General features: G+C 37.6%; 1 protein-coding gene across 3 annotated transcripts in view; it reads left to right on the top strand.

Moving 5' to 3' along the window:
• The window catches only part of LOC105042745 (exosome complex exonuclease RRP44 homolog A), a 50,002-nt gene that overhangs the window by 32,206 nt on the left and 5,528 nt on the right, over window positions 1-12,268 (top strand). For all 3 annotated transcript variants that reach the window (XM_029263892.2, XM_010920050.4, XM_010920049.4), the window contains 3 exons: window positions 3,078-3,132; window positions 3,261-3,360; window positions 3,437-3,548. In XM_029263892.2, the coding sequence (XP_029119725.1) occupies window positions 3,078-3,132; window positions 3,261-3,360; window positions 3,437-3,548 (267 nt within the window). The remainder of the gene's footprint in view (window positions 1-3,077; window positions 3,133-3,260; window positions 3,361-3,436; window positions 3,549-12,268) is intronic.

Below are 12,268 nucleotides of genomic sequence, written 5' to 3'. Positions count from 1 at the left end.
ACATACATACATACATATATACATACATAGATACATATATACATGCGTATATACATATATACATGCATAGATACATATATACATATGTATATGTATATGTGTGTGTGTGTATATATGTATATACATATATACATATATGTATATACATATATACATATATGTATATGTATATATACACACACAGATACATATACATATACATATATGTATATATGTATATATATGTATATGTATATATGTATCTATGTATGTATATATGTATATATATGTATATATGCCTGTATATATGTATCTATGCATGTATATATGTATATATGTTTATATATGTACGTATATGTATGTATGTATGTACGTACGTACGTACGTACATACACATACATACATGCATGCATGCATGCATGATGTATGTATGTATGTATGTATGTATGTATGTATCTGTATGTGTGTGAAAATTTATGGCATCTTGCAGTCTTGGCCCATTCACCACCCCATGAAAATACCAACTGGATGTGGGATAAGATCTACCCAAGAAAACATTTGAAGCATCATAAAAGACTTTAAAAAATTTATGGCATCTTGCAGTCTTGGCCCATTCACCATCACTTGGAAAACATCATTATATCTTCCACACCCCATGAAAATACAAACTGGATGTGGGATAAGATTTACCCAAGAAAACATTTGAAGCATCATAAAAGACTTTAAAAAATTTATGACATCTTGCAGTCTTGGCCCAATCACCATCCCATGAAAATACAAACTGGATGTGGGATAAGATTTACCCAAGAAAACATTTGAAGCACCATAAAAGACTTCAAAAGAATTTTGACATCTTGCAGTCTTGGCCCATTCACCATCATTTGGACAGTCTTCGTAATTAAAACCATGTATCATCAAATTATTGAAGGTATTTTAATAAGTATGTGAACTGTCGAGCATTAGAAAAGTAGAATATCTATAGGAACATCTTGACACAGTCCTTATTCTATGTCTAAGCTCAATTGTTCCACATGTTTAGCAAATTTTACTTGACTTGAGTTCTTTTCAAGTATTTGACACTATTCAAAATTTTCTAATTGCTACTATCAATTCATTTTAGACCTTCTTGAATGATTAAATTATGATATGTGCATAGCACCGACAATGAAAAAATTGACTATGAACTGGAAGTGCTTTCCTTATATCTGGTTCTCCCTTGTAGATTTCAAAGTGTCATTACTTGAAACGTTATCCACTGTCAATGTAGATGACCTATTCTCAATTTTCCACTTTATCAATAGGTTAGAAATCATAACCATGAGGGCCGACCCAGTAGGGGGTGGAGGCATGTGTCTAAAAATTCAGGTTCTTTTTTGCAATGTCCAATCTTCACAAATAAAGTGTTCAGTGACACAGATAACTATCATTGGTCAATGAAGTCCATAAGCCAGTGGTCAGGCTGAACCTTTGAGGAGTTGTTTGCAAATATCCAAAATGGTTCTCCCTGCCCTTGAGATATTTTTTAGGGACGTCCGCCTTTCCAGTGTTATGTGAAGTAGGTTTGAAGTCGGGATTAAGCAGTTCAAAACAATGTCTAAGATCCTCATGGTCACAATGGAAAATGGATAGTCATGACTCACTATTGCCATGGCCATATTGCATTCTGAAAAGATTCTTCATCATACTTATATTCTCTATTTGTCACTTATCCCAAACTAATGGATTGAGAGAAAATCATTTGACTCACATTTTTGTTGTTTGGTTTCTCATGACTATCTATATGACATTTCAAATTTTGCTTTTTCATGCCTTGAAGCGGCAATATAATACTTGGGAACAAATTTTTTTTTCCCACATTTAGCTTGGCATTTTCCATCAGGACCAACAAATCTTTTCAATGCTTCATTGCTTCAGAGTGCACGACCAATACTTGATTGGACGCCAGATTCCATAACATCTTCTTTTTTCATCCATATCATCATCATCATCATCAATTTCATGATCGTGATTGATATCAATATCAATAATAGCATCAGCAGTAGCTATTTTAAAAAAATTCTAAAATACATTATCAGTTATTTGGTAGAAAAATGTCAAAAATATATTGACATCATTAATAGATCATAAAATCAAAACAAAACAATGGCCAATATAGTTATGGACATGACCCTAATACATAATTATGCACAATCCTATTGAAAAAAACATACATCATTGTATAGAAAAATGAAAAAAAGAGCAGAGAGGGCAGACTGCATGTACCTGAAAATTGGTGGACAGTGACACAGTGGGGCCTCTCTTCAAAATATGCAGAGGGCTTGTCTAGTGGTTGCTTTGGTGGAGGCGTGGGAAGAGAGGCTTGTCCAGTGCTCACTTGGTGGAGGGTTGGGGAGAGTGAAGGTGCCAATGGTGAAGATGATGGAGAGGTGACGGTGGTGGGAGAGGAGGTAGTGGTGGAAGAAGAGAATGGTGGGGAAGGAGGTGGTGGCAGTAGAAGAGAGGGATAGAGTGGAGAGAGAGGAGTTGAGGAGATGAGGCAGCGGTTTGGCACCGACGGCGTCAGTTGTGGTGGCAAGATGAGGTGGCGCCATTTGTGGTGTGGCATTGTGATGCCGCTTGAGTCATGGGGAGAATGCAATGGAGAAGAAAGATTCTATGAGGGTTTGTATTTGCTGCTTACAAGTGAGTCCCTCGTGTTTTAAGCCATTGAATCATAGATCCAATGATTGACATTCACCCCACAACCATTGAAAATTTAAGTAAATTTATATATAATATATTAAAATAGTAATTATTATATACCCCCTTGACATAATGGGTCGAGAGATCTTGACTTGAACCCAACCTGACCTGCTAGTGGGTTGTAATTGGCTGACCCATACTTGACCCACCAACCCAACTATTTGGGTTAGCTCAGTTAGTCATTCGGATCAGGTAAATTGGTCGGGTCAAAAATTGCCATCCCTATTTATATCTGCATTTCATTGTGAAACTTATTGTGTGGTCTTATGCTTTTTCAGTTTTTCTCTTTATGTGAGATGCTCTATTATTTCTATCTTTAAGCTTAAGCAAATGATTTACTCATATATAACTTGTAGTCGTTTGATGGATCCATTAACCACCGATCTGAGAAATTTGAACTCGTTAGCAAAGGTTAGCATTCGTAGTATGATGCCTTCATCCTTTTTTTGGTGTTATAACTTTGGTCTAATTTGATGCGGATAAGAAGTTCCTCCTATATCATCTAAGCTTGTTTTATCATTCATCATGCAATCATACAGGTTATGAGACACCGGCGTATTGAAAGAGGAGCTCTTACTCTTGCTTCCGCAGAAGTCAAATTCCAAATTGATACTGAAACTCATGATCCTCTAGACATTGGTATATTGTTATACAATTACTAAATACCTCAGAACTAGGCTAAATTTTAAACTGAATTTTTAAATTATGGTGGCAGGCATGTATCAAATTCGAGAGGCAAATCAAATGATCGAGGAGTTTATGCTTGCTGCCAATGTTTCAGTTGCAGAAAAGATTTTGAAACATTTTCCTTTGTGCTCCTTGTTAAGGTATGTACATGATTTTATTCATTAGCATCTAGGTTTATTTGATGCAGTCAAGATTGTCAAAGGCTAAAGGCACCTGTTAGGCCTGTGACCCTCTGTGGCCTAAGGCAAGGCACTTGCATAAGAAAATGAAGCGCTAATTTGTTCTCTACAAATAAGGGCTTTTTGTGTATTGATCCCTAAGATCTTCCTTCTTTGCATATTAATCCTTTTTTTCCTAAAATTTTTGTATTAATCCCTAAAATTACACTAGTTGGGCATATTAGTCTTTCTTCTTATCTATCTCAATTCAGGTGGTCAAACGACCCAAATGCTCTTGCTTGTCCTTTAGGTGAAGAGACAACACAAGGTTAAGTCCTCTCCGAGAACTTCTGGTTGTGACTTATGGTTTCCCATCCTCGTTTTCCATCTATCTTTTCTCAACCTTTGTCTTGTCTTCTGTCTTTCTAGAAACCTCCAGTGATTACACTCTTAGTCCCTACTGATGAACATTTTAACAAGAGAGGTACAAATGGAAGATTTGTTTTTGCTTAACAGAATTTAAAATTGAAAAAAATTCAATCATTTGAATATGAAACATCAGATCAGGGCCATCAGGCAGTGGAGAGAAATTAAGAATAGGAATATTCACTGTAGCAACCAGAGTTAAATATGCAATGAGTTATATAACTATGTGTCTAGACAAATATGGGACTAACATACAAAATCAAGAAGATTTTAGAGACTCATATGCAAAGATCATTAAAAACTGCCTGTTTAAGTGGTTTTCTACGAATATTTCTTCCAATTGTGGTTACCTACACTCGAAGAACCTATATGCAATAGGTTATACAGCAGTAGGAATCGATATGCAGATTTAAAAAGTTGTAAGATTAATAATGTAAATAAGATTTTGGAAGCTAACATGTGGAAATTTGAGAAACAAATAGCATATTTTATTGGAAAACAATGCAAGCATCAACAAATAGCATACTGAGGTTAATGTGTCATAAATGGTAATGGTATAAATCAAGGTCCACGGCAAGGTCCACTGTATCGTATCGGAGCATGTACCGGTGCCCGATCAGTATGGTATGGTACCGATACCGTACCGTACCGACATATGGTACACTCCAGTGTACCGGTTTAGTACCGATATAAATTTTTTTGTTTTGTTTTGTTTTTGGGTTTTCAAGTTATTAATTCATAAATACAACCTCAAAATTACATTATATTGCATATTATTGACATATTTAGGTTCAATTTTTGAGTTCGGTAGCGGTACAGAGACTCTTGATCCAAAATTTCAAATATATATTTATTTACATTATATTACAACTATATCATCTTAAAATTAAAAAAAAATATATAAATATGCATTAAAATATATCTAAACTTTTAAAGTACAAAGCACAAAAAATGATATACTAACCTCAAGATGTGCTTTGCATTTAATATCACCTTGAGTGTTTGTGACACTCGTAGATATCTGGATCATTAGCATAATCTGGAGGAATATCAGTCCAATCCTCTAATCAAGATGCACTGTACTCCTGAATATTCATTCCATAAGGCATCCTCTTTGGATTGTAAGATATTTCAGATCTCTTACTCAAATTTTTGCTTTGAGAAGTATCCTCGGGATGATGGTATGGCTGTGGAGGAGCCCATCTGAATATGCCAGTAGCAAAATCTGATCCGTAAGATGCTCCAGGCTGCATAGGGTAGTAACCACTATAAAACGATGCTTCGGATGCACCATATCCATATGGATCATAAGGTGGCTGCGGATAATAGGATTCATAATGCGAAGATAATCCAGATACATCCATGGATCCTACTCCACGTGCAAGATCGTCTACAGCTGCATCGTATGCTGGATGATCTCTAGGAGCCCATCGTCTATATGAAATTAGCTCCCTACGGTCTCTACCGACTCGTCCACCATGGTCCCTATCTTTTGTGGCATGTGTAAACTGGGACTCATCGATGAATTGAATCACCCTGCGGCTGTGTCTTATAAGCAATGGTCTCCTGTTCTTCAGTTCCTTCCTGATCATCAGATCCATGAGTAGCACTACCAGTATCATCATCACTCTCTCTGATCTCCGAATCTGAGTCAGATAGCTTTTGTACTCTTGAGAGTGGTGCACATGCAACTATCTTTTCTTTTTTCCTCTTGTGTCCTTCTGTGACTGAGTTTCTTGTGATTGAGAGGATGGATGTCTTCTTGCTGACTGCCGATCTCGTCTCAACATCTGTTGGTCAATCTTTGTGAGGATGTATTGAAAATCGAGTCATGTGATGAATGAATTCCCTGGGTCTCAGGCTGTGGCTGATTAGCTGGAACCTTATGTGGAATATTTTTTTTTGCTTATTGCCCTGGATCCACCTTGATCTCCTTAGCTACCACACTGACGGGTCGTGGAGGGGACTCCGGCTCATCAAGCTCTGGCTCCTGCTGCTGACCTGTAAGTCATCTGATGATCGGATCGTCATCCTCGTCAGCATAATCATCTAGTGTCGGATCAGTATACTTCAGTTGTACTTCTTTCTGAATGTATTTTAGTCTTAACCTTAGATTATAGTGAACATATACAAGATCATTGAGGTGTTTTTGTGTCAAACAATTTCTCTGTTTGCTGTGGATAAGGACGAAAATTGACCAATTGCGCTCACAGCCACTGGCAGAGACCGTCTGAAAAAGAATGTGGACAACCATACCTCTCAAATATTCTGCGGATATTTCAAAATGAATCCATCATTCAGCTGTAAAAGCAAAATTATATATCAAATTTTATGATATTATTAAACAAAATTGTATATCAATCTATGCTGTTCATTATTGATATGTAATTTATCTGGATTCATCTGTTTTTTGCTTACGACAGCTGATGAGACTTCAAAGCTATCTGATCCCTTTCTAAATTATTTTGTCTGTAAAAAAATATATTTATTAAATTTATAAATATATCGTTGAGTACAGATCGAATTCAGTGGAATAATTACATCTATTTTAAACTAGCATATCTTTTGCAGACACAATAATGTGATTTCTGGATCGGACACCATCTTATATATCACATTACGAAAACAGTAAGAAGTTTGTTATCCATATCTATCCCAAGAATGGTATATTGGAATCTCAGATTCAAATAATAAGTTACAGATAAATTTCATAATTGATTAAGTACACTTTTACAAGTATAAGAAAAAAATATTTTAAAATATTCTTGAATCCGTGTTTACCGACTAGATGCAAATCTCTACCCATCTGAGTCTCAACGGCGCTCAATGATGTTAATGAATTCTTGAGCATGCTTCGGATCATTCTTATTGATCTGTTTCTTTGCTTTCTCTATCATGTAATATAAGAAGCCCATCTGGGGGTATCTTTCACTATCCATGATGCAAAGCACCTCATATAATGGCTTAATAGCCTTCACTACTTTCTCAGCCCGCTGCCAGAATGACTGACTCATCATCAAGTTCTCCACATGACTTTCATCAGTATCGGCCCTCGCATATCAGTTCTTCTGTCATTCGGCACTGACAAACATTTGACATAAAGCTGCTTTCTTTTGAAGAAGACTATCAAGTGCTATGTAGTTGGTAACAAATCGTGTGATATCCGGTCTTAAAATCTTTCCCTCAGTATACGTCCGCATCAATGAAAAAACCCGTGTGTGATTGTAGATGAATTTAGTAATAGTCTGGGCAATCTCCACTACTTGCGGCATCCTACGAATCTTCTCAATATTCATCAATATAAGATCAATGCAATGTGCAGCATATGGGGTCCAGTATATCTGCGGTTGCTGCTCCATCAGCTACTCTCCGGCAGTCTTACATTGTTGTCCATTATCTGTGATGACCTGCATGACATACTGCTCACCCACTGAATCAATCACCTCCTCCATCAGACCAAGGATATATGTGGTATCGTGTATCATATCTGAAGCATCAATTGATTTGTGAAAAAATATTTTTCCATCACAGTATGTCAAAATTAATGATGCTCCATCTAGTAGGACCGGTCCAACCATCACACATCATTGTCAGTCCGTATGTAGGTCATTTATTTTTGTAAGAAGCAATCCATCTCTGCAGATCCTCTTTGTTACTGTCAAGAAGCTGACCATAGATGTTCTTAGGTTCTGACGGATCTACACCCTGATCGTAGCCTTTATGGTTGAAATGGCAGATCGATAGTAAGGATTGCCTGCTGCATCTGCTGGAATATGGCTGAAATAAAACCATGATCCAATAGCTCGCCACATATCTTCTTCTTATCTTTTTTTATCATAGTGTCAATTCTCTACTGCTCTGAATTCTTGCTGAGAAAAGCATGTGGATCCAAATCATGGATGGTGGTTCCTGCTGGAATATCTCTGGAGGATTTTCTTCTACTGCCAAAAGCTTCTAACAAAGATGACATGCTGTGTTTGCTCCCTCTACCATCGGGTTCTTTGACTGAGGTAGTTTTTCTGAACTCGAATTCTCCCTCACCGGTCGCTGATCCAGATCCCGATTCGTAGCATGATAGTTCAAATCGCTCTTTATACCTGACTATTTCCTCCTACCGGTACTGATCAGTCAAGCTCGCTTGAATGGCAGTCTCAATCTGTGCCTTCTCATCATTTAGAGCGAAAGCCTCTTCTGACTCTCTAGAGTGATAAGGTGGCTCTGCAACTCGATGGTTCACTTCCGTCTTTTTCTGCTTTGCCCTTTCTTTCGCTGCTTTCGAATCAGCGAAGTGCTTTTTCATCAACTGTCAGACCTCTTGTGGGTATTTTCGACACATGGACATATCAGGATAACCACCAGTCAGGTGCTGCTTCAACTTAGTCACCTTTTCTTTCTTGAACTCTATGTTGCACCATTTGCATCTCCAATGATGCTGAGTCGAGAGCATCTCATCATGATTCCAACCAATGTCATGCTCTGAATCTTTCTTCTTACTCATTTCTGCAAGTATAACAAAACACGATAGCTTAATAATTATTAAAAAAATATTATATATAAATTCAAAAAATTTCAATAATAATTTTAAAACTCATAAATAAAAAAATATTATATACTTCAAATAATATTTTTGAATTAACTGTAATATAACACTATTTTTAAATATTTTTTATTTGACCATATTTTTTTATTTAAATAATTATAAAAATATTTTTTAATTTTAAAAAAAGTTCGAGGTTAGATTTAAGTAGCTTGAATCATTCTAAATATGATTTTGAAATTTTAATTTTTTAATTTTTTAATTTATTTTTTAAATATTTTTTTATAAATAAATATATATAAATATTTAAAAAATATATAATTAATAAAAATTAACGATTTTAGTATCATCATATAGATCTTTCAAAGATCTATCACATATGATCAAATCATACCAAAATCACAAAATTTTGACATGATTTCTTCTTATTTTCATACTTCATTCTTATTCATTTTTTAACAACAAAAATATAAAAATAAAATATTTATTAAAAGAATAATACATTACCTTCCGATCAAAAATCAGCGTCTCCTCGAGCCAGTGCTGCAATTTGACGGAATTCTTTTTTTCTAATTTTTCAGCGTCTCGTGAGTCTCAGGCAAGGGTAGCTCTCTCGGAAGTTCTCTGAGAGAGCTCTCGAGTCTCTCAATCAGACAACCCACCTGGGCTGTCACTAAAAGATAGCTCAGGCCCCACCCCACACCCGCCCACTCCTCCCACGTGAAGGTGTCGGTACGGTTCGGTTCAATGCCGAACCGAACCATACCGGTCCATACCGCCCAGTTTTGGGTGGTATGGCGCCGAATCGTGCCGAACCACCTGGTTCGGTGCGGTTCGGAGCTGTTTTTCGGAGAAAAGGGCCGAATCGGATCGGCTGGCCGCTGGTCCGGCTCGGTACCCCCGTATCGGGCGGTTCGGTCTGGTACGGCATTTCTTGGTCCACGTATTGGAACTAGTGCTCATGCTAGTAGGTCGGCGGTATGGTATTATGCCATGCCATTCCAGCATGAGCCGACAAAGGGAAACCGGCAAGGGAGGGGGAGTGGGACAATAAGAGAGAGGAAAAAAGAGAGAGTGAGGGAGGGAGAGAGAGCGAGAGGGAGCAAGGGGGAGAGAGAGAGAGAGAGTGGGAGAGGAGGAAGGGGGGAGAGAGAAGCAAAGGGAGGGAGGAGAGAAGGAAAGAGAGGGAAAGAGAGGGAGGAAGGGAGAGGGAGGAAAGGAGGGAGAGAGGGAGATGGTGGTGGAGGGGTGGAGGAAGGACATTTGAAACAAGGGTATCGGAGGCGGAGCCCATCCTCCGCTCCTTTGTGTGGCTTCCCGGCCCCCTGATCCTTTGTCACCCTCCATTGGTCGTTTGACCTTTCCTCTCTCTTCCTCCTCCCCCCTCTCTCTATCCTGTCTTTCCTCCCCACTCTCCCCCTCCACCAGTTTCTTGATTTCATTGCTGGAACCGTCTTGGTCCACCATCTGTATGCCTAGAATCTGGCAGTTCAGTATGATTATGCCTTCTACCCTAGGCATTGCCTTATGAAGCATTCCTTGCTTGGAGTATGCTGAGGCACTTCTATGTTGGTACTTTACATTACCCAAGCATCTAGGCAAGGGCCTGGAGCATTCTTGAGAACACAACATCATTTAAGTAATGAACGATTGAGGAATGGCCTGTAAAGATTTTAAAACAGGTGCATGAATTGACTACAGTGATTATATTATAGAGAAAAATTCGGTAAAGCTGATGTGATATTGATGTGTGTTACGCCATGATTAGTTTCCAAAAGGTGATTTAACTGGTAGACCATAATGTGGATAGATCATAAACCTGGAAACTGGATTCTTCCACCCGAGTTAGGTATTAATGTTGGAAATGTATCAACAGCATGCCTATTGGCTGTTTATGATGCTTTTTGACTTTGCCTACTGAAAAATTCCAGTTTTATGGAATAAAAAACTCAGAATCTATGCAAAGAATCTCTTATAATTCTGATGATTTCATATATTAGTTTATTTTTATCTCTATCTTACTAGATTCACATAGCATCCTTAAAAATTTCAAAACAATATGTTGAGGCGAAACAAAGACAAGCCCATGCTGCAATCATATGGATTCATTTGTTATGGATTTCTTGTGAAATAACCATGCTTCTTTGTGGACTATGTTAGTTTTGGCATAGTCAAATGTTAGATGTTTATTTGTCTCTTGATTATTATTATCTTGCAAGGAAACATATGTGGTTCCAAATATCAAATCTTGCCTTCTTTGCTCTTTATCTAGTATAATGCAAGGTAATATCAGCTTGAACTAGTATAATTGGTTTCCATACTTCTGAGAGGCCTATTAGGTATCACACAAGTCCTTTAGAGTCTTTCTGAAGATTGCCTCAACCAGGAACCAGACACCAATGGGTAGCAGGTGGCGTTAGGTAGTATGTTGATTGTGAAATGATCTCAACCTTAAGCGATCATACTCTGATCTTTTAGGATGACCACATTGAGATTGGAGAAGGCTTGGTTAAAGTTAAAAAACATATTGAAAATATTTTACTTTGATCATACATGAAAAAAACTGTTTGCACAAGATGAACAGTATCATAATATTAAATGCACCCCTGAAATGGTCCTAGTGGCGCATAATGTTATGTTCATATCTAAAATGTTCATGCGTCTGTTTGAGAACATCACCATTACTGGCTTGCTACGCCTTTCTATATTCCTCTGACTCCTCTCCTTCGCAGATATGCAGTTAAGGGGTTATTACTTCTTGATATGGATAACATTTAATTATTTATGGACTTTTCTGGTACACTATCCAAATAACTAATTTGATAGTGAGATAATCCATAATTATTATTGATTCCCAATGCCTCATGATCGAGTGCTCATCTCTAGTCATTGTTTAAATTTGCACTAGTTTGTGATTCTTGAACTATTTAAGTTAGCTGGAAGAATGCCTCTAAACTACATTGCATCTTATGATGCATTATTAGATACCAGTTGTTAGATGGCTTTTGTATTAGCCAAGGTTCGCTGTACCGGTACCGGACGGCGTGCCGGTGCCGGACCGGTATGGTACGGTACCGGTACCATACCGTACCGGCATACGGTATGCCTAGGCGTACCGGTCCGGTACCGGTACACAATATTTTTTTCGATTTTCAATTTTTTTTTTTTAGATTTTTGAAGTTAATAATTGATAAATACAACCTCAATATGGTATTATATTGCATATTATTGACATATTTGGGTTCAATTTGGAGTTAGGTTGCGGTACAAAGATTTTTGATCCAAAATTTCAAACATATATTTATTTATTTTCTCCTATTTTTATTTTACCTCATTTTTATCCTATTTCTAACAACAAAAACAAAAAAAAAATATTTACTAACAAAATAACAGATTATCTTACCTCCGGTCAAAGATCAGCCTCTTCTCAAATCACTCCAATTTCACAAAATTTTGCCTTCTTTTCTAATTTTTTGGAGGTCTCAACGATTAAGTTGCCCACGGCCATGGGTGTTCTCTGAGAACTCTTAAAGAACACCGAAGGCCTAGTGCTTATTAAAGCACCAGGCCCTCCCCCCATGTGAAGTGGGCCACGCCCATTTCTCTCCCCCCTCCTCCCAACCACGTGAAAAGGCCCCCACCTTTCCCCCTCCCCCATATGAACCCCTGGGCGGTATGGTTCGGTTCACCCCGAACCGACGGCGAACCGAGATATACTGTCCGGTTCCAGGCGGTATGG

The sequence above is a fragment of the Elaeis guineensis genome, chromosome 4, assembly GCF_000442705.2.
Source record: "Elaeis guineensis isolate ETL-2024a chromosome 4, EG11, whole genome shotgun sequence".
Taxonomy (NCBI): Eukaryota; Viridiplantae; Streptophyta; class Magnoliopsida; order Arecales; family Arecaceae; genus Elaeis; species Elaeis guineensis.
The sequence above is the reverse complement of the archived record's forward strand: the minus strand, read 5'-3'. Positions and strand labels throughout refer to the sequence as shown.